The following is a 24,268-nucleotide window of genomic DNA, read 5'->3' on the forward strand; positions in this document are numbered from 1 at the left end:
AGATACATATGTTACATGGCATACGTTGCATACCTGAACAGTCATCACTTACTTGATGGGGAGAGTGGGTTGTTTGTTTTCAACAATGCATGATTCACATTAAAAAAAAAAAAATCTGGAAGGTCATCTGATAATTTGAGACTTAGGAAGATACGATTGGCCCTTTTTTTTTTTTCATTTAGAAGAAAGAAAAAAAATGAAAAGGTGCGGTCCCTGGGTTGGTAAGGCTATTTCGGACAGCAATAGTGACTTTGGATATGACCCAACAACTGCACTAACAATTAATATAAATTGTCGATACATGTTATGTTTTAATGGAGGAAGAAAATGAAAAATATACATTCCTGGTCAAAAATTTTCAAATTTTAAAATAACTTGAAAATCTTTAAAAAGAAACCTTTTTTTTTTACATAGGCGTTACACCATTTATCGAGGCCAAGAGGCCACTCGAAGATAAGGATTAAAGAGTGTACAGTAGACAATTGGACAATATAGTAATTGTTAGTAATGAAAATTTGGTAAATTTGTTAACTTATATGGAACGGCTTATCAAAAACTTGTTTATGTTAGACTTGAAGACAACCATATTGTAGTCAGCTGGAAAGCAGGAAAACAGAAGGCAATTCCATAGGCGTGCAGTTCTAAGAATTTTTTTAAGGATTTTAAACTCTTTCCACTTAAGGTTACCAAAGTTATGGGAAAAAAAGTTACATTTCAAACATTTAATTGAGAAATTTACATTTTTATAAAATGAGACATTTTACACTTGATCAAGATTATAAGACCGGGAGTATAAATTCTACGAAATTGTACAAAAAGTACATAAAAACATTCAACAACTAAATTTAATGAGTTCTATCTCCACTGGTTTTGATGACTTCAAAAATTCTTTGGGGAATGCTAGAAATAAGCATTTCCATTAGGATGCGAGGGATGTTACTCCAACTTCTGAAGATGACTTCATGAAGTTCATTTTTTGTTGAATATTGTTTGCCATTTCAATAACCTCTTCCTTTTTTTTTTTTTTTTCATCATAAACAAGTCATATTTGCACTTGATCGTAACTTCTGCATGTCAGACGGTCAGGAAAGCAGGTAACTGGAAAGGAATCCCAAAGTCTAGCAGTCAGTGAAGAAGCTAATGCACTTGAAGATGTTCAGCATCTAGCGACCTCTACAGTGAAGGGGTGGGATTTTGTTGTTAAACTGGTTTATCGAAAGTGTGTGTTGAAAGGACACTAGTGTTATGAGTTGATCAAAGCACATTCCATTAATCATATCTATAGGTGACTATGTGAGTCTATTCGCATTACGTTTCAACTTCTGCTTGTTAGTACAGTTAGGGAAGCAGGAAACAATGAGAGAATTCTATCAAACTTTGCAATAAGACATTGTTTTAAGAACCTGTTTAGTAAAATGTAAATTTAATTTATAAAATTCATTATGTCTGTGTGTCTGTTTCCATTATTTTCAAACTGCATCTTCAAGATGACACAAGGTTACAGAGTGGTGCGAGGTAGGTCAAGTGATTGCATTTTTTGTGGACCACTCTTTTATGGATCTTAAGCTGGTAAAATAGCTGCCAAGGAGTCAAATTAAAAAAAAAGTGGAATTTGGCAGGCACAAGTCGACTTAAAGGTGTTCTTGTACGCATGCACAAATATACGTTTGTATGTTCAAGTTGGTTCTTCTTTTAGCTATTTCTTATCCATTTGACAATAGTGCAAACATTAATGACTCGGGTTGAAAGCGCTAAATGCTTTCGCTTCGATTCTAACTGATGACATCCAAGTCATATTTTTTTTCTTTTGAAATCACTACTATATATTGGGTACAATGTAATAAACAATAGAGAATTGGCTTTATATGCATATTTTACAATGGAGCAATACCAAGTTCCCGGCTAGTATTTGTATAAAGAAGTTTACATCTTATTTACATTACAAAATAATATTCTTTTGTAAATAGTAATCTTGCAAATAAATTTTGTTTGAATTTTATATATGTGTACATTCTTTCAAAGTATTTTTTATCATCCTCTAAATATACATGTGTGCATACTTAAGGGTAACTGCAGACATCAGGAAAAGCCAAGCAACATTTTAAAGAAGTAAACTAAACATTATCAGAATGAGTAAAGGTTTATATTATCAGTTCTCCTATTTCAACATTGTTGTGTATAAAGGGCAGTTTGATTTTTTTTTAAATTTTGTTTTTATTTATTTATTTTTTTAGTGGTGGTGAACTTTAAATCAACAAATCACAGAAAAATATTTTTATAATACAAATATCTGGTTTATTCCAAATAATATTTGTCCATTATAATTTAAATATAATTTTCTGCATAACATATAATCTAATAGTCTAATGTTCACAACTCTGTGCATGAAATTAGACTGTATTTCAGCAATAACGTGTCAAATGTTGTCTTCTAAGTGGTCTATTATGTTTGGTTTATCGGCACACGTGGAACTTTACATATCCTCAAAGAAAATAATCTAATGAGATTAAATCGCACAAACGAGGTGGCCAGCTGACAGGTCTATTTCATAAAATTATTTGTTCATCAACTGTTTCTGTTAGTAAATTGATTGTATTGTGTTCTGTGTGGCATGTGGCTCCATCCTGCTGAAACTACATGATGAATCGCCAAACCAAGCTGTACTCAAAATAATCGATAGTTACCAAATCTGCAATTAAAAAAAAATTGTTAATTTAAAGTTTTAAACTGTATAATTTAGAGGTAAAGAGATATTTCTGTCAGTGTTAATAAAAAAAAGTCTCTTTGTTTTGGCGCTACCAAATTACTGTCATACAAGAAAGTATTTTAATTGGTAAATATGACACGCAAATCATGTTGACATTTTTTATTTTCACCCACAGATTGCCCCAAATCTGACGCTACAGGAGGAGTTTGTACATCACTGGAAATCAATCACAAACTATTTCATTGAAAACAAAGGTAAGCACGTGACCAATGTAGTATTTTTAGGTCAGCACTTCTAATCGCTATTATCAATAAAATTGCGGGATTATTTCTTGTGTGTGTATATGTTTCCCACATCTACATGACTTACACTTTATTTTTGTTATCATTTTTTTTATTAACGAGTTTGATACTGATGAAGAAAAATATCAAATTAATATTAAATAATTGGTACATTTTACAAAATTAAAAAAACAAACAAATATTGCTGTCTTTCAGATAAATGGTGAGAAACTATAAATAATATTTATCATTTCATCATTAGTACCAGCGGCACTTGTGCACTAGTGCAAACGTAAAACTTTTTTGGTTAAGACATTTTGAGAGTGCATAGACAAATGCAATTTCAGGACTAAATCGAAAATTTCGCAACAATAAATGCATATTTTTTGTTTTTTAAAATAAATTTGAAAAAAATTATAACACAAAATACATTTTTTTTTATTTTTGTAACTGTCAAATTTCTGAAATTTTTGAATGCAAGTTTTTTTTTGTTGGTGAGAAAGGTTTTGTTACACATTTATTGAATTAAAATAAATATAAGAAACTTAGGTGCTTCTTATAACACAAAATATTTTTCTGCCCCTGATGTATACTTGTCTGCCCCTGCTATGCACTTTCTAAATGTCCCAACTGAAAACCAAAAAGTTATACCTTTGCACAAGTGCCATACCAGCAATGGAAAATAACTTTTAAACTGCAGGAAATTTCAAGAATTATTTTTGGATTCAAAATTTAGACAATTTTTCAGATACTGATTTTGATACCCCCACAAAAAGTTCTAATTTTTCTGATACCAATTAATTGTCCCAACGCTAGTATTTATGCAATTAAAATTAACGATATGGAACCTATGATGTGTCTGCTGTCACATCCATCACAGATCAATTTGTTATGAAATGTATTTCGATTAGTTGATGCAAAAACAGATTATTTCAATTTGAAATAATTGATGCTTGTTTGTTAAACAAATCAGACGTAGAAGTCAACTTGACTTTGTGTGTGAGTAAGAGTCGCATCATTATTTTGCTGTGCTTTCCCATTAAAAATTGTTGCATGCTTCATGTGATACCGTAAGCATAATAGTTTGTAATTAAAAAGACAAAAATAAAGTTAACCTCTTGTTTACTGTTATCAGTATAGACGTACATACTTTTGTATCCTGCTTCATAATGTCTCGCCCTTATGATTCTGCCTTTATCATTGCGTTTTTGTTTTATGAAAAAAGTAAAATGTTTTGATAGAAAACTAACTGTACTTATCTCACGTTGCATGTGGATTATGGTTAAGGTTGGTCGATGCTCTAAACTTCACAACAATCTTCAAGGGAAATTCCCTTGACTGTCTGGTTTGGGTTAGGAGCAAAGTGTAGTATATGTTCTTGTACTACGATTCATTTTTTCTGTCGTTGGATAGTGAGAGATAAATCCTTCTAGAGCAAAACTGTTATTTTTGTTTCAATCTAGAATGTCTTTTTAAGGCCCAGAATTTTTCTCAACATTAAAATCAGACCTTGAGTTTAATTGTCTCGTTGGCAGGCAAATACAGTAGAATTGATTTTAACTTTCAGTTTTTTTATAATTTATATATTTTTTGAGGGATATTTTGGTACTCTAGAAGTGTAAGCCATTTTTAGTTTCAAAACAGTTTCAGATGGTTCGCTGTTACACACAAGTCCTGGGAGGTGACTTGTTTGTAGTAGACAGTTCCACAGAACAAAATATTCTTACCGTGTCGAGACGGAAAAGAACATGTGAGATTGCTCCAGAAAAGGTTTAATATTTATGAAGCAATTCTGGTTTCTGATTGGTTGGTAGCAGAACGTGAATTAATTTGATTCGTCAGTTCTTAGCAGCATCGTTTATAAATAGAATCGTCCGACTGTGTGGGATCATACCCCATTATACTCCAAAATATTGCAACAGGTACTTATGCAGAACATGGACTGCATTATCATTTGCATAGAATACTATTATTATTAGATTATGTAAACTGCTGGTAGGGGCCGAAACATTCAGCCAATGAAATCTCAGCCGCTAACAAGTGACAAACGGTACCATTCATTAATTTTATTTTTATACTATCTATTCTTTATTATATTGTTAGATGAATGTACAAAATAGTTAAAAACCACCCCCCTCTTCATGTTAAGAATAGCTTTCTAAATAATATTATTTCAGCACTGCAAAAGTATCTTCTTTTTTTCATTAAAATTACCATAAAATTGCTGTTTTCAATCATAATTGTTATTTCCTTAATTTGGTACTGTTTGTTATTGAGAAGAAAGTCCTTGCAGAATTTTTCATTTTGATTTCAAATGATATATTTTCAAATAAGTTTTTATTATAATACCTTTACTTTGTATATCATTTTAAAGATCATTTTTTGATCTATCTAATCGTTTAAGTTACAATTGTCTTAAAACAATCGTCTTTTCAGAATGTTGAATACAAGATGGAAAAAAAGCAGATTCGCACAATTTTCTTATTTCAATTCAAGCTAGGCAGAAAAGCTGCTAAAACAGCTTGCGATATCAACAAAGTGTGTGGCCCAGGGATGCACAGCACAATGGTGGTTTAAGAAATTTCATGGCAGTGACGAAAGTCTTGAAGATGATGAGCATAGTGGTCGGCCATCGGATGTTGATAATGATAAATTAAGAACCTTAGTCAAAGCCATCTATGCACAACTGTTCAAGGATTTACTTCTACGTTAGACGTAATGTATACAACGATTTCCAACCACTTGAGAGAGATTGAAAAGACAAAAAAAAATTGATAAATGGGTGCCTCATGAATTGAATGACAACCAAATGAAATGCCATTATAAAGTGTCATCTTTTCTTCTTTTATGCAACAAGAACGACCCGTTTCTTGACTGGATTGTGACTTGCGATGAAAAGTGGGTTCTTAATGACAACTGGCGACACTCAGCTCAGTGATTAGATGCTGATGAAGTTCCACATCATTTCTCAAAGCCAGAGTTGCCCCAAAAGAAGGTCATGCTGATGGTTTGTGGTCTGCAACTGCTCTCATCCATTAGTTTTTTGAATGCAAGCAAAACTATTACAGCTGAGAAGTACTGTGAACAATTGGATGAAATGTATCAAACTTCAACAACAACACCCAGCATTAGTCAACAGAAAAGGCCCAATTCTCCTCCATGACAATGCCCGACTGCACGTTGCTAAACCGATCCTGCAGGATTTGAACGAATTGGGCTATGAAACTCTGCCTCGTCCGCCATACTCTCCCAACCTTTCCCATACTGACAAGTTTTTGCATGAGAAATGCTTAAAAAAACAAAGCAATATCAAAAACGCCTTCAACGAGTTCATTGTCACCAGAACGCAAGATTTTTACATTACTGGCATAAATACACTTGTTTTGCGTTGGCAAAAGTGTGTTGATTCTGATGGTGTTTATTTCGATCAATAAATATTTGTTTAAGCTGAGATATGTGCTACTGAATTTAAAAGTTAGAAATTTCGAGAACTTTTTTGTTAGCCTGATAATATTTTAAACTTTGGCCATCATTTTTGGTAAAAAAAAAAAGTTTTCATTTTGTACCTTCCAACGTGTTTCATATAGCATGAGTACTATTATTTTTTGTTTCTTTTTTTTTTTTTTTATTTTTAAACCAATTTAGTATTTATTTTTTGAATAGAATTTTGAAAATTACATTTAAATATTATCGTATCATTCAGTCATAAGTTTTTAATTGAACCAAATTATTATTAAACTATAAAACTTAGATTGTATCGGTTTTCATCCATGAGGGTTGCGATTGAGTCGACTCTGAATGAATTCATCATATTTCACATCAAAGCGGTACACCATTCTCTCCGACAATCGGCATCAAATTCTTTTCATATTTCAGTCATTCCTGGTTTTCCTGCACCAAAAGTGCAGGGACAAGCCATCAGCCGCATGTTTGTTCTTAGTGTATTTATAAAAATAGAAGTAATTTTCTTAAAGTTCTTTTTATATCTTTTATATTGTTTTCATTTATTAAAAAAAAAAATTCTAGCATCGAATTTATTTTTAGAAATGATTTCTTAGATTTTCATTCTATGGTGCCTACATCAATGTAGAAATATTGGATCTGTTACCTACTCATGGTGATGATGTTCGTCCATCGCTTGCAAAGATGACCATGATCATGCAATTGTTCTATGGGTTCAGAGATGACTTATTAGACTGATTCAAGCTCTGAAGTATTTCCCGTGTGTTGGACACCTGTGGAATGATTCTGTAGAAGAGATGCATGTTTCCTCTTGCATTCTTCATTGAGTGTGAATTAAGCAATTGTAACCCTTTTGTGAGTTGCTGCACACCGGGAACATCTGTCTTGGGTTAGTTTTTCCCATGAGTTCGAATACAAACTGAACTGTTTGTGAGAGACATTCAGATTGTCCTTGAACAGTTTCCGCTGTTCTCCTGTAAGTCTTTTTCCTTTGGATAGCTCACCATGAAGGATTTGTTTTGGGAATTTTGAATCAGGCATGCGGCATATATGACCTTCCCAATTAACCTGGCATTGCTGTAACATGGGGTGTACTGACGGAAGGTTTCACCAGATTATACATACGTAGCCAGCATCATCTCTACACAAGTTCAAGATATTAAAATTGTATCTGTTTGATACCAAGAGAAATTGACCATCTAAGGCATTTGTCATGATAGCTTGCCAATGAAGTAAAAAAAGAAACAAAAAATAAGTGACAAGAATAAAAAATAACAATAATAAAAAATATCAATAACAATGATGACAGCCTGAGTTGGCCAAAGTATTTCATTTCTATTGCTTACACTCATTTAAAATAAATCTTCAAGCATTTGATTTGCTTTCAAAATTGATTTTTTTATACTTTAATATTTATTTATTGGATGTAAATAACTTCTAAAACTTTCAATCTTTTAAAACAGGATTTGCTAAGAATTTTAAAGCCAGTTTTAATGACTTTCTGTTCAACAGTTTAAATGCTTTCACAAATTACAGAAATCTACAACCCCCTGCTTTATTCATTCAGTCTCCATCTGGTATTTGGTTGGTCATTTAGAAACACGTTTTAGTATTTACTTATTTTATTTATTTTTTTATTTTTTTTTTGACAGAAAATCCTTCTCCTTCATCAACTATGGAATTAAGAATTCCAGTAGAAATTTATACATTAGTTTCATATAAGTGTTATATATTAGCCTTCCAGAAGACGCCAGAGTGACCTTGCTAATAATTGATTGTAAGATCGACTATTATTCTTAAAAGTTAGATGTTTATTTAAAAAATTTATTATAAAAGAACATTATTATGATTATCGATATGAAAAGTAGATTGTGTTTCAAGGACAAATAATGTTTATAGGTTATGAATGTTGTGGAGATCTTAGGAACAATAAACAAATGAAGAGAAATGTTAAATACATAAACAAGATAGGTTTTCAAAGCAATGTAGATAGGCTCTGTCTATCGCCCGGCTTCCATACTCCTTCTTTGCCTATTAGTCAAGCGCAGAGACACTATCTCAGTGATTCGACAGAAACACCCAGCGGTAGATCTTGTTTCCTGGCTAGGGCAACGAACGCCGTTTTTCCCCATTCCCAGCACGCCCCACCCCTAAAACTGAACATTTGGGAGTGCTTGAGTATGAGATATGCCTGAGCAATTAGATTGGGTTGACCTTCTTCTAATGGGTTGAGGGTACCGGATTGACAGTTCCTGGCTGCTGTTCCCGACTGGTAATACAGTGCCCTAACTCTTTGGTAGCGCTTAGAGCGGCTGCTCCATCAAGAGTTGAATAATATCGGGTTGTTTGTAGTGCCATGACGCGCATGGAAAGGGACCCTGCACTCATCCCCGGTGGGCTTTCCTGAGGCCACAATCCTAATTGGAGAAAGGTCAGCTGATGGTCTACTTGTGATGCATGTCTGAAGCTCTGCATAACCCCTTGTTTAGCTCCCCCTTACCTAAACCGAAACTCTGTAAAAAAATATGACGACAGTACAATCTAAAAATAAGCTTAAACCAGGCTTAGGGACAAACAAATTCAACTTGCCTCCTCCCTTGAGGCTCGCATTCACAAATATCCGTGGGCTTAGAACTAATTTAGCTGATGTTGAAGCATTTCTCTTAACAAATACCCCGGATATCTTAGCACTAAGTGAGACTAACCTGCACTCCTCCATCCCCTCTAACCACTTTAACATGCCTGGATATCTCCCACTCTGCCGTAAGGACTCTGACAGACACATGCACGGACTTGGAGTTTACATTCGTAATATCCTTCCCTTGACTAGAGAAACAAACCTAGAAACAGATGATCAAGCCTTTATGTGCTTTAGATTAAACATGCAACATAATATTAGCTACTTTTATTTTCTCTACTGCTCTCCCTCGACTCAAGACTGCACCATAATAAACAAAGTCTCTGACAGCATAGACCCTCAACACTAGCGCACAAATACATGTATTTGGTGACTTTAATGTCCACCACAAAAACTGGCTTGGATTCTCTACTTACACAGATGCAGCGGGCAGCACAACTCATAGCTTCTCTATATCTCACTCCCTATCACAAATTGTTACGTTTCCAACCCGTTTCCCTGACCAGGAAGAACAACACGCATCACTTCTAGATCTGTTTTTGACCACAGTTCCCGATGACTGCATAACGAAGGCCCACAGCCCACTTGGGAACGCTGATCATGCAGTAATAATGGTTGAAATCGCCCTAAACTCTAGAGCCAAAACTGAAGAGCCAGTGCTAAAAAACAACGAGATATTATAAAAAGGCTGACTGGGAAGCCATCAGGGAACTAATCAGAGATGCCCCATGGAGAAATATTTTTTCTCTCCCTGCTGAACAATGTGCAAACGAGACCACTGACTGGTTCAAAACTGCAATCGAAGCGCATGTTTCCATGCGGAAATTCTATAGTAAGCCCCACTCTCCCCAATGGTTTACGTCGACTTGTGCAACTGCCATTGCTCAAAAGCAGCATGCATACCGTAAGTTTAACCGACATAAGTCCAGTTCAAACAGACTGAAGTATATAGAAGCTAGAAATAATGTTAAGAAAGAAATAGCGACAGCTAAGAGAGAATTTACGGAAACCACTAAAAAGCGCATTGAAGCACAAAAACTAGGAACTCGAGACTTCTGGAAAATCTACAACAGTGTAGTAAATAATGGGCAATCAACAATTCCCCCACTAACCAACAATCACAAGGTTTTCTCCTCAGCAACTGACAAGGCTAACATGCTTGCCAGTCGGTTTGCCTCAAACTCCACACTAGACCCTTCCAACCACCCCCTACCTGACTTTCCTATGCAGACAGACGCCACGCTAGACGATCGGAAAACCACCCCTGCTCAGGTGCATGCTATCATAAAAAACGTTGACACTTCAAAAGCATGTGGACCCGATCTTATCCCAGCTGTGCTATTAAAAAAGTGCTCAGCCGAAGTAGCTCTAGTTCTCTCCAAACTCTACAACAAATGCCTTAATGAATCATGCTTTCCGGGCTGTTGGAAAACTGCTTCTGTAGTACCAGTATTCAAGAATTCTGGCGAAAGAACTGACCTATCAAATTATCGCCCCATTAGCCTCCTCCCACTTTTTGCCAAAATATTTGAGACCTTAATTAACCATGCTCTAGTCCATCATCTTACAGATGCTAAACTTCTGACTGACAAACAATATGGATTTAGACAAGCCCGTTCCACAGCAGACATCCTAACTGTGATCTCTGAACGTATATACCATTCACTGGACAAAGCGGGAGGGCAGAGCGGTAGCTCTAGATATATCTAAGGCTTTTGACAGGGTATGGCATGAGGGTCTCCTCAGGAAAATTAGATCATACGGTATCACTGGTAGAATACTTAACATAATTAAATCCTTCTTTGATAAGAGAAAAATCCAGGTTGTCCTCGACGGTCGTACATCTAAACAATATGATATAAATGCGGGGGTGCCCCAGGGTTCTATCCTTGGACCTCTATTGTTCCTGATATTCATAAATGACTTCCCCGACAAAATGGCCTCTGAGATGGGTATATATGCTGATGACACTACACTCTATGGCAGGCACGACAGGAAGACGAATGAACACATTTCTAAAGAAATGGCAGAAACACTAGAGGAAGACCTCCAATCTGTGGTGGAATGGGGACAAAAGTGGTTGGTCGCGTTCAATGTTGCCAAGACTAAACTAGTTTCATTCAATAATTACAAGAAACCCTCTCTACCACCTATAGCAATGGCCAACGACTCTTTATCTGTGAGTACATCTTTCAAACTCCTTGGCCTAACGTTTACAGGAAACATGAGTTGGAACAGTTACATTGAAGGCATTGCCAGGGCCGCTGCAAGAAAGGTGGGCTCTCTCTACCGTGCTAGAAAACTACTAACACCCGAAAGTATCCTGTACCTCTATAAGGCCACCATTCGCCCATGTATGGAGTATTGCTGTCACATCTGGGCTGGTGCATCTGCTACTAGTCTCTCGCTCCTTGACAAGGTTCAAAAGAGAGTCGCATACCTGATAGGCCCTGAACTGGCATCTAAGCTTCAGCCTCTGTCCCATCGACGAAATGTTGCATCCCTCTGCCTTTTCTACAAGTATTTTAGTGGTGAATGCTCTGACGAACTGCAATTACTTGTGCCCCCACGACGTGAGCACCCTCGACAAACCCGACAGGCTGCTAAATCCCACCCCCACACTGTAGAGATCCCTAGATGTAAAAGATATTTTTACTCTGATAGTTTCTTCCCCAGAATCGCTAGACTCTGGAATTCCATTCCAGGTCCCTGCTTCCACAACAGTACTGACGTGCAGAAGTTCAAGTGTAACGTGAACCGACATCTTGCTGCCCAAATCCCTACATAGCACCCCAGTAGTTGTTGCCCCTGATAGTAGCCCCCTACACCAAAGTGGCAGTTTGCCTTGTTTGGGGTGAAAATGTAAAAAAAAAAAAAAAAATGTATAAGCAATAAATATTGCCAGAGAAAACGTGACCGAGAAGTCACCTGTTAGGTCTTTGTGTAGTCAAATGACGTAAGCACAAAGAATTAGTTTTAATATATACAGGCAAGTTAGTTAGTTGAAGAAGAGACATTATATAGTCCAGACGGGACTTAGAAGTCAGAAGAGTTAGTCTCTCTTATGATGCTAGGAAATGGGATATTCCAAGATATCCAAAATGTGGACAGAACATTGTAATCTCTAAAGATGTCTGGCCAAAACTAGAGAATATATGTTGCTATATATAAATATAATTATTGTGTCATGTCGTCTTTGAACAACCAGGTATATGTTTATTTGTCGTTTAAAATGAATTGTTTTACATGTACTGTCCCCAACATACCATCATCACTCAACATCTTAAATGTACTGACTCTGTCATTCATCAAAGAGCTCGTCTCCCTCTTATCGTTATGTACACATGTATTTGTACAAGTAATTTTCTCTTCTTCTCTGTAGACATACTGTCAATACGTCCATGTCATCGTTTCGTGTCAACAACATAACACAAGTTATACATGTATAAGATTTGGCATGCTACCAACAACATAACATCTAAATAATTTGATACAACCATTATATACATACAGAATATATACACTCTTACACAACACACCCATTACATAAGTACATTTGTTAAAAACATGTTCATATAGAAGTTTTAAATAAATGAGCACTTGTGAAGCTAACATGAATTTCTACTAGATTATCCATTTTATCCTTAACTAAAAAAGGAGAAATGTTCTCTATAAATTTTCACTCTTCAATATGGAGAAAAAGAAAGAAAAAACTAATGTTCTAAATGTCCAGGCAAATACAGGCAACTTGTGAATTTAATATTCCCTTGGCAGGAAGAGGTAGCTGGTTGAATCCCACCTAGAGTGAATGCCATACAACAAACAAATACTGGACCAACAACTTTTTTTTTCTTATTTTTTTACAACGGAGTCACTGCTTATCAAGGCCTAAAAGACATCCGAGGATAAGGGTTAATGAGTGTATTGGTAATGGAAATTGTGTAGAAAATGACTATGGCTAAACAGGAATTTGTTTACATTAGATTTGAAAATGACAATATTGTAGTCAGCTGAAAAGCAGGCTAGTGCAACAGAACTTCATCAGCAGGCAGTTCTAGAAAAGGAGCTTTGTTCATGGAACCTGCATTTAGATTTAGGCACAGATAGAGAGTGGGGGAAAGTGTTCATAGTGGCTGTAGCTAGATGAATGCTTTTGTGAACGTTTGGCAAGGGGGACCAGAGATTGAACTTTGACGAGCCATGAAAATAATGATAGAGCAGAGACAAGCTCGCAATGTTTGTTCTGTGGCAAAGAGGTTGCAGGGAGGAGAAAATGGCATAACCTATCAGATTTGAAAGCTTATTTTGAACTCTGTCAAAGCTGACTAGGGTGCTTCGAGCAGCTTTTCCCTAGATGTGGCAATAGTATTCCATTTTAGAATATATTTGGTTCTTATACAGGTAGAGGATTGCGTCAGGAGTCAGATACTTATGAAGTGACACAATGACACAATCATTTTTCCAGCGACTTTGGCAATTGATTTGATATAAGTCTTCTATGTCAGGTCAGAAGTGAAGGTCAGTTAAAGAAACTTGTTGGAGCAGGGTGCTTCTTTGAGACGAGTTGCATTCATATCAACTTGGGCAACTAATAAACAAAGTGATTTGCAGAAAATGATCTTGTTTGCATATGTTTGCAAACACACAATATACATCAACAAAAAAGAGTCATTCTTTCTCTAAATGCTCCTAGAACTCTGGAATCGCCAACTTGATAGGTCCTGAACTGTCATCTAAGCTTCAGCCTCTGTCCTATCGACAAAATGTTGCATCCTTCTGCCTATTCTACAAGTATTTTAATGGTGGATGCTCCGATGAACTACAAACTCATGTACTCTCTTGACGTAAATACCCCTGACAAGCCCAACAAGCAGCAAAATCCCACCCCTACAGAGTAGAGATCCCTAGATGTAAGAAAGCCTTTAACTCTAATAGTTTCTTTCTCTGAACTGCTAGACTTTGGAAGTCCTTTCTGGATTTCTGCTTTCCCAACTGTACGACATGTAGAAGTTCAAGTGTAATGTGAACAGACATCTTGCTGCTCAACTCCCTACATAGTATATCTGCAACATTAGTAGCCCCTTACATCAAAGTGGCACTGTGCCTTTTTTGAGGTGAAAATGGAATAAAAAAAAAAAAACAAACAACAAAACTCTGGAATTTGCATGGGATTCCAAACAGAACTGTTTATTTAATCTACGGAGGTAGCATGCTCTCATTCTATCAAACATGACCGGATAGAGGTTCTATGTAATTCGTAATTGTATTTTTGGTCACCCACACTGAAGATTCAACCTTCAGAAGAACGTCACTTTAACTGAATTTTTTCAAGTCCTCTAACCACTAGGTCTTTGACAAAATATATCTGAAGAAGGTCAGAGGTCACATCGACTGAAAAATTGTGAAAATTTCACTCAAGATGAGAACAGTAGTCCGAAGAATCCAAATAATACAAATGCAAGAGATGTCGATAAATACCTAGACAGCTAAGAGAGAGAAAGAAGTTACTTGTTCAGATAATTATAAATTATGTCTAATTAGTACAATTAAAACGGTATAGGGCACATGTGAAAATCGTATTCCAAATAAAAAATTTTTAATATCTGTAACAGGTGAAATAAGTATCCTCATCAAAATACTAAGGAAAATTAGGTCAAATTTTAATTAAAAATAAAATCAGCTTTATCATATTTTGCCAAGCTACTAGCTATTACAATGTTTAATGACAGCCTTATCTCCCCTTGCTTTAAGGGTATTTCTGCTTTTACCAACGGTGGATAGCAAAATGATAAGTGATTTTTATTTTTATTTAAACTTCTGCTTGATAATTTTTCCTAATTTGTTGTGAGGATACTTATTTTTGTCTAATACACAAATATAGCAAAGAATTTTTATTTGAAATACGATTTTCATATGTACCCCATCCTGTGTAAACGCCAAATGATTGTTTTCAAACATAAGTCAATCCTAAAACTATAGTATATTTTAGCATGTATTTTGTGTTATTACTTTAACACATAATACAGGAAAAAATCTTAAGGAAACAAATATTAATCAACTCATATTTTGTATAATAATAGATAGAAAAAAAAAGCAAATCAGTAATACCTAATATGATATTAGCCCTGGTTGAACTATGTTGGCTTCCTCCAAAGGAGGAATTTTAAAGGGAATATCAAATTCACAAATGGTTCCAAGCTGCATGTATGTTCTAGTCATGGGAAAATAGTATACAGCACCTAGCATTTCCAAATGTTCACCCATTTGGTTACTGACAAGGCTCCATGATGCTTAACTTTGATGATTTAACACAATCGTACCATATTGAGCATTAAATAACCTAAAGGGTTGATATACCATAAAACAAAACAACCAAACCAAACTCCATGAATAAATATTTGAAAATATAAAGAACTTGAAGCATAAAAATGTTTATCGAAAATGATTCAGCATTAAATAACCCCAAAAGGGTTTATATGCCATAAAACAAAACATCAAAACAAACTCCAAAATAAATATAATTTTAGTAAAAAGAAACACTTGTTTTTTTTTTAAATGCTGTTTGCTTTGTAACGTGTTTGTCGATTATCCTGTTCTCAATTGTTAAAATGAAAGAAGCGAAACGAATAACTACTCGACCGACAGCTGTTTGAATGGGTTTTCAAAATGTTTTGTTATTGCTTTCACTTGTTACCATTGCCGTCTGCATTCATTAACTTTTATTGTTTCAGATGAGAAGTTACCTGCTGATCAAACGAACCTACCCGCTCACCTGGAACAGATGTTGGCGATTTTGCAACAAGAGGAAATCTCATGTGAATCGGGCAGCACGGGTCCATGTATGGAATACATGATGCATCATAAGCTGCTTGAAACACTCTACACACTAGGAAAAAATGATGTAAGATTATTTGAAAATGAATAAATCATTTTAATTGTGCATTCCTCTGTTTCTCTATAACATTTTCATGTTAAACACAAACTGTTCATCCATAACAAACACGATCATGTGCACTTTTGCCAGTGAGTCTTTCTTAAATACATTGTTTTTTTGTTTTTCATCCCTTTTTCTATTTTAATTAAAAATAAAAGTACTGTTCTGTTCACATACTAAGCTCATGATTCTTCCTGGACTGAGTTTCTCCCTTTACCATATATAGTCAAAGGCTTAGTCATGGTGAAGTGCGACCCTCTTGCGATCTTGGTGTAAGGTATCCAACTACCTTGTTATACGTCATCGCAGGGCCCTTTATCCTTAATTTCATTTTCACAATGATGTTGCTGTTTGTCCACACATAGTAAATGTCTTTACAAGCATAAATGTTGTCACTCATTTTGTCAAGATTAGTCTAACATTATAAAAGTAGTCCAATAGTGGATATGTAAGTATTGCTTAATTCAAGCAAGAATTTTACTAATTGGTTATCCATTCATGGACTAGCAACCAATCGGAACTCAAAGAATGGGCCTGCCCATCAGAAGATAATGAAACATCCCAGTTTTTTTATAAACTGATGAAACAGTTAAGCACTGATTACTAAATTCAATCATATGATATAAAATTACATGCAATCATGAAATTTTAGTTTGAAGAGTGTGGAGCCATTCTGGCATGGGACGATAACCTCTACCAAGGCTACCACTATCAGTTTATTTCCAATGTGTTCAGTAGGGACTGCCAAAAGTCACCACAGAATTACCCCACCCTATATGTAACACGATGTAACTTTATTATAAATTAATATTATCAGTATAACTTTTGTACCATTTAAAAGATGGGCAAAATAAACCAGTAATAATTTTTAAAAAATTTTTCATCAAAAACGAAAATAATGAAATTGCAAGACGAAAATCGTGTTCACATAATTGGCACTTTAAAATAACGTTCCTATGTAGTAGACATTCCGAACGTGAAAACATACCCGTATTTAATAAATCTAGCAAAAATCAACTAATGGTCAGATTTTCATGAAATTTTCGATACTTATCCATTTTAGAATGAAATTACATATAAAATGCAGTTTTCGTAAAATATAGGAGGGGAAATATTTTTTTAGTGCGTGTCCCCCCCCCATATTTATTTTTTTCGAAATTCAAAAAAAATATATTTAAATCTATCGAAATTTCTATATATTATGAAACATAAGAGTTCAAATAAGTAAAAAATATTTATTTTTTTAAATTTAAATACACATATTGAACAAAAATTTACCTTGAAGTTGCAATTAAAAAAATGATATAAACTTAATATTGTTTTTTTTTTAATTGCGTTTTTTCGAATTAATATATACTATAATCAATTGAATTGCCAAGAAAAAAACTTTGTAAACATTAATTAATTTTTAAAAGATTAAAACAATTAAAATTCCATTATTTCAAAATGTTCCGTTACAACATAGATTTTTAATTGTGTTTAAATTTTTTTTAAATATTAAGTTTTTATATAAACATGACTCTTGTCAGCTATTTTATCGTCAGATTAAAACCAATTTGAAAATATTATTGTACAAATATTATGCATTGTGTAGGCCACCCCTCATATTTTATGTCTCTTTTTACCGAACAGAATATGGAACCCCGTAGGTAACCAAATGAACATTCAGTAAAACCATATTTAATATACAAATATGTATAATATTATTAATCGTTAAACTGTGTAAATCTTAAAACCTAAAAAAATTATAACAAAGATTAATTGCAGAAACAAAGGTTTTAAAAAATCATTAAGTTGTTTCTGCTTTTCCATAGTTCGTATAGTTAACACAAATCTGACGTCACGGAAACATGTGGTCCATTCTTCAATTGTTTGGCAGTCCCTAGTGTTCAGTTATCTCCTTGCTTAGAGTGACCTAAAACTATATCCGATGGTGAGGCCCCACCTTGCGGGCCTTGGGGAGTGTGGAGTCACCCTTTAATTGCCATTACTCCCAGGTCCACTCTGACCCAGAGTGGTAGTACCTGTTAGGGTCTCAACTATGGGTTAAATAGAATCTGACTTAAAAAAAAAAAACAAATATACTCCATTAAAAATCGTTCCTCAAAATAACTAGATTCGGCATTAAATAACCTGAAAAAGGTTGATATGCCATAAAACAAAAGCAACCAACCAACCTTGCTTAGAGATGTACGAGTTCTATTCCTTGTGATAAGTTTTTAGAGTGATCTCCCTTGTTGTTATTGATTATTGGCTGGGAAAATAAAAATGGCGGTTTGGAGAAACAGATGTGTCTATGATTGGATTTATGTGATAAGTATACTAACATAGTCAAACAGTTGAGTACTTACTACTAAATTCAATATGGAATGGGCCAAGTTGTTGAAACTCTTCCTAACCAATATTTTTCATTTTACTTCAGTGTAAGGTCTCAAATCAAATTTTAAAGTTAAATGATGATCAACGATCTCTCAGCGCCATTTTGTTTATAGTTTGAAGGTTTAGATTGATAACTTATGCAAGATTTTAGAAAGCCATTCTTAAGATGAGGAGGAGGGGCATTAGAAAAACTTGAATTCATCACTACTTATCTCCCCCTTAAAATAGCTCTTCAGAAATAGTTTCAAATCATCCTTGCACATGATTGTAATCCCTATGATTTTGCATTAGTCATTTAATAGTGGGGCTGATCAAAAAAGATCAGATTTATTACCTGATGACCTTGGATGGAGATTAAATCTAGACAGCGTAAAGATGGTATGGTCATATAAAAAAAATGGATGAGAGTTCTTGGGTTAGTAGATGTGTGATATTGTTGATGTTTTCCCCCACCCCAAGTGTTGGAAAAAAAAAAGTAAAGAGGAAAAAGTATAATGAAAACTAGGAAATAGGTTTATCAGCAGAACCATGTGAAGGAAGTTGTTAACCATGACACCCAAAGGTAACTGGATAGGATTGTTAATGAAAGTGTGGCAGACAAAAGAGCGGATGAAAAGGTGGATATATTTAAAGTTATAGGAGTGGTAATGAGTTTTGCTATAGTTAGAGACAGATAAAGTTGAATGCAAATTATGGCTTGGAGCAGATCAACATGAGCTGACTAACATGATCTTGGTTGGTGATTATGTAGCTGTGGACCTTAGCGTATAGGGGTCGATGGTGTCACACTCACTCAGAGTGCAACTAATATTTTCAAAATGTACTGGAGGTTGTGTTTTTGTATTTTATTTTATTTTTTATACTTGTAAACCTGTGTGCTCTCCCTCAGCAATCACTAATGTGAAAGACGACAACATGACCAGAAGAGAAGATGAAGAAGACTATGCAAACAATGTTGGAGTTGTGGTTTTGTTGCAAATATAGAACAGTTAAACTAACAAGTTCAGTTCACAAGAGAAGGTCTAGAAAAATATGGGAGGAAGTGATAAAAATGCACTTGAGGGATAAATAATAACCTGGTCAGAGATAAGTTAGTTTGGAAATCAGTTTCTTAAATGTGTCTAATGTGTACCAACATATAAAACAGACCTTAAAGCGAATACAATGAAATAGTTCTTTTTTATTTTTTGTTTCTTGTAGAGTCCACCTGGCATGAAACAAGTTGTCCTCTGCTTTTTCACACGTCTTTTGACTCGTATCAAACAACCTTTGCTCCCACATATCAACGTACACAGGGCTGTTCAGGTAAGTTTGTACTACCCTCCTTCCCTACAGTGTATTAATCTCTCTCTCTGCCTTAAAAAAAAATAACTTGTTTTTATTAAGTGAAATATTTATTCTTGAAAAATGTTTAAAAATGATTTTATTTTAAAAATAAAAACATTAAGATGAATATTTTAGTTGGAATTTAAATAAGTAAATGCAAATTTGGACTAAATTGTTTTGCATTAAAGTCAAAATATCCAACTTTAAGTTAATTCAAAGTTACACAAAAGATGTACCATCGTTTATATGTTCTGCTTATGTACGTGCAATATCAGTAATAAGGTTAACTTATTTGCATATTGGTTTCGTAAAAAGACATTAATTAACAATTGTTATTGTTTTTTAATTGAACTAGCGGGGGGTACCCGGCGTTGCCCGGGTGTTTTTGGGTGTGTGTGGTCGGGCGGTGGTGGGGAGTGTTAATGAAAACCTAAGAATAAGCGAAGTAAAAAAAACCCAGAAAAACGAACGTGAAAAATACCCCCCCCCCCCAAAAAAAAAACCGTGAAAAATTTTAAAAATCGAAAAAAAAAGAAAAAAAAAGACATCTCCCACCACGATTTGAACCCAAAACCTTTAGATAATGAGGCCGCGCTCTAAGCAACTGAGCTAAGACGATGTCGCCAAAATTGTGTCGCTTTTTCAAATATTTAAAGTAAATCAGGTTATGACGTCGTATGACGCTTGCGTAGAAGTGAATTCGTCATGAGAGGACGGTTTTTGCTACCCCCCACCCTGTAAAAAACTATTGATTTCAGGGTGAAGGAATTAACGTTTTTGGCCAATTTTTCGATATTTGTCGGGCGAAGGTTGGAAGTTTAAAATGATACTGATCTGGCGAAAATCCGTGACCCGTGTGTAAAGATTTTGCGAGACATACAAACACGCATACATACACACATTTTCGCTTTTATATTTATAGACTAGCGGGGGTACCCGGTGTTGTCCGGGTGTTTGGAGATGTATGTTGGTGGGGTGGAGGGCTTGGATTAAAACAACCCTGTTAAAAAAAAAAAAAAAAAAACGTTCGCTGGGTGTTTGGAGGTGTAAAAGAAAAAAAAAGTTTTAATAGAAGAGTTGGCTTGAACCCCGACGCGGAGGTGGAAAGGAAATGGAAAAAAAAACCTGCGACCTAACCATCTCGACCACGGGAACAGATGAAAAGCTAAGTGTCAAGTTGACGTTTATGAACCGAAATTAGCAGGTGCGACAATGTCAAGTTGCATGATGTTTGACCTAGTTTCGCGCTGAAAGCCAGTTTCTGTTTCCCCCGCTACACGGTGATCAAAAATTATCTCGAAAATAGCTTGTAAAAGTCGGGTAAATTAAAGCGAAGTAAAAAAAAAAAAAAAAAAAAACTAACGTAAGGCAAACGAACGATGTTAAATGTAAAAATCTGAAAAAGAAAACAGAAAAACGAAAGTTAAAACTTATCTGAAAAATAAAGTGGGGGGTGTACCCGGCGTTGCCCGAGTGTTTGGAGGGGGTGGGGGTGTTAATGAAAACCTAAGAATAAGCGAAGTAAAAAAAAGAAAGCATAAAAACGAAGCGGGGAGGGGGGTAATCAAAACATCGAGAGAAAAAAACTAACGTAAGGCAAACGAATGATGTTAAATGTAAAAATCAAAAAAACAAAAAAGAAAACAGAAAAACGAATGTTAAAAAAAAACATGTGAAAAATGGCTTAAATAAGCCTGTTTCGATATTAAAATTTAAAAAATCGGTGGGTACCCGAGTGTTTTGGTGTGTGGGTGGTCGGGTGGGGGTGTTAATGAAAACCTAAGAATAAGCGAAGTAAAAAAAAAACCCCAGAAAAACAAACGTTACGTGAAAAATGGCTTAAATAACACTGGTTCAAGATTTAAATTTAAAAAATCGAAAAAAAGAAAAAAAAAGACATCTCACACCACGATTTGAACGCAAAACGTTTAGATAATGACCCAACGCGCTAACCAACTGAGCTAATGCGACATACATGAAATTTAGTCAGTTCTTCAACTATTTAAACTAAATCAGGTCATGACGTCATCTGACGCATGCGTAGAACCGGTCGTCGTCACGAGAAGACGGTTTTTGTTGACGTAAAAAAATGACATGTGGCTATAACTTAAAAGATTGATTGAGCAAAACCAATGTGATTTTTTTTTGATTCAGCGCATCAGATTCATCACAAATCAGCTAAGAAAATGCAGACAACAAATTTGTTGTTGATCAATGTAATCTACTATCATATAAAAGGAACTTTGTGTGCATGTGTGAGTTCATTCTTTATGGAATCCAAAACAGCTAGGCCGATTTTTTTATTTTTTTTTATTTCATACGTGTATACTTGATGTGTCTGGGAGTGTTCTTACATAGGTTTTGTATCAGAACTCGGGAATCTGCACAATATTTTGAACAGAACTCTTTATAAGGTAAAAGTCTTAAGAATATAACTACAAATTGAAACTTCATGGCTGACAGTTGAGAGCATGCTACTTTATGAATTAAATAAAAGATTTCATTTGAAATTCTGTGCAGATTCCGGAGTTGGACAAAATATGCCTGAAGAAGGTCGGAGGTTACATTGACCAAAATGTTGTGCGAATAATCCAAATTATTTTCTAATATTAACTATGCCCACTTTAATTGTAAAAAGGAAGAATCCACTTTTAATATGCTTATTGTATTTTATGAAAATATTTTTTCCACAGCGTCTTGTACGAATATGTGGGGAAGTTAAGTCTGGTCCTTGTGAGAATGAGGAAATCCAGTTCCTGTGTACTTTGTGTGCGAAAATCAAATCCGATCCTTACTTGGTTAATTTCTTTCTTGAGGTGAGTTGACTTTTATCATTTTCTGACATACATGCATACATATTGAATATTTTAAACTATTTCTTAGTTGCCAGACTTTCTATGTTGAGTACAAAAAACGGAATTATTACATATTCTAATTCTTGGAGGTTTTTTGGTAATTTATTTGAACTCTGAATTCTTTAATCTAGATTTTCAATTGGATTTAAGCGACAACTTATTGAAGGCCAAGACATGATTGTGATCTTTTTCTGAAGTAATTTAATGATTTAGATTATTTATGTTTGGAATTATCTTGCTGGAAAGTAAATGACAACATAACAATTTTGCACTGATAGTTGTTGATTTTCATTTATAATTTTGACATAGTTTTCAAATTTCATTATTCAAAATATTGCAATTATCTAGTCATCTCTGAACTAAAACATCATCAAACCTCCATGTGTAATCGCAAATGGACAAACAAATAAAGCAAATAAATAAATCCAACTCTGTTTCTTTCTTTTATACCATAAGTTGTTTCTTACCATTTTTCTTTTTCCCTGTCTCGACACCAATTTAAGTCTCTCACTGACACATGTCCATTTAACCTGGGGTTGCATTTCTCTTTCTTCCGATTGCACGCTCGCCACAGCTAGTCCATTCTCGCCTTCACTTTACACATCCGTCTTCTTCGGGATCAACTTTTTTCTCCCCAACCAACGTAGTGTCCTTTTCTTTTCTTCAGATGCAAACCTGAGCACACTTGCAAATTTGCATGCGTGTTCTAACGCTGCTCCTGCTGCTAATACAATCGCTTGCCATCCATCCCTCGGCCGCCGCTAATATTTTCACATGCACTCATATGCACTCTGTTACACATGTTTTTAATGTTGGCACTATGTTCCTTGAGGGGAAAAAAATCCCACTTGCACCAAATCTTTTGTATATCATTACGTTTAAAAAAAAACTTTCCTTGCCAAATGATTCTGTGTGAATCCTATAAATGACGTTATCAGTAAGGTTAAGACATTTTTAAAGTATGATGCCAAACGAATTATGATGATGAAAGAATGAATAAGAGGTTTTGGGTTAGTACATGTACAACCGTTGATGTAATAGGGTTAGTTTGTAGAGGAAGGCCAAATAAAATCTGGGAATAAGTAATAAGAGAATAAATAATGAGGATGAATTGGAGAGAAGGAATAAAAAAAGACCTGGTCAAAGATAGATTTGTTTGGAAGTCAATTTTTTAAAGCCATCCAACATATACTAGCATGTGATTAATTTTTTTTTGCATGGTAGAGAGAGTCCACTTTCTTTGCAGCTGCTTTGGCAGTGTCCTCAGTGTATTTGTTCCAATTCATGTTGCCTGTGAATGTTAAGTTGAGGTGTTTGAAGAATGACCTTTTAGGTAGGGTGTTATTTCTCATGGCAAAGTGTTTCAACATAATGTTTGGACCACTAAATTAACAATCAGCTGTCATCACTTCGACAAAAGGTATTAGTGTTGACAACTTCACAATATAACATTTATAATTATTGAAATTAACAAATCTGTAAATATTGATTATTTTTGTTTCTTTAAGGTTCCAAAGAGTGTAGAGAGTCCAAAATATCCACAACTTTCACCTTTGTCCCAGATGAGCCCCAAAAGTCCAAAACGCTCCTTGGAATTTTCTATTGTGAATTCTTTACTTGCTATGTGTTCCAGTGAGGTAAGATTTTCAGTTTATTACTTCACTTTGAGTTCATCGATTCTCATAA

The 24,268-nt window shown here is 34.8% G+C and overlaps 1 protein-coding gene across 13 annotated transcripts in view; it reads left to right on the top strand.

The window, feature by feature from the left end:
• LOC145283561 (FHF complex subunit HOOK interacting protein 2A-like) overlaps nt 1-24,268 on the top strand; it is a 143,717-nt gene that overhangs the window by 59,364 nt on the left and 60,085 nt on the right. For all 13 annotated transcript variants that reach the window (XM_080132459.1, XM_080132453.1, XM_080132448.1 and 10 more), the window contains exons 2-6: nt 2,883-2,961; nt 15,820-15,989; nt 19,602-19,706; nt 22,421-22,543; nt 24,091-24,219. In XM_080132459.1, the coding sequence (XP_079988585.1) occupies nt 2,883-2,961; nt 15,820-15,989; nt 19,602-19,706; nt 22,421-22,543; nt 24,091-24,219 (606 nt within the window). The remainder of the gene's footprint in view (nt 1-2,882; nt 2,962-15,819; nt 15,990-19,601; nt 19,707-22,420; nt 22,544-24,090; nt 24,220-24,268) is intronic.

Source organism: Euprymna scolopes, chromosome 8, assembly GCF_053919585.1.
Source record: "Euprymna scolopes isolate OS-2025 chromosome 8, ASM5391958v1, whole genome shotgun sequence".
Classification (NCBI taxonomy): domain Eukaryota; kingdom Metazoa; phylum Mollusca; class Cephalopoda; order Sepiida; family Sepiolidae; genus Euprymna; species Euprymna scolopes.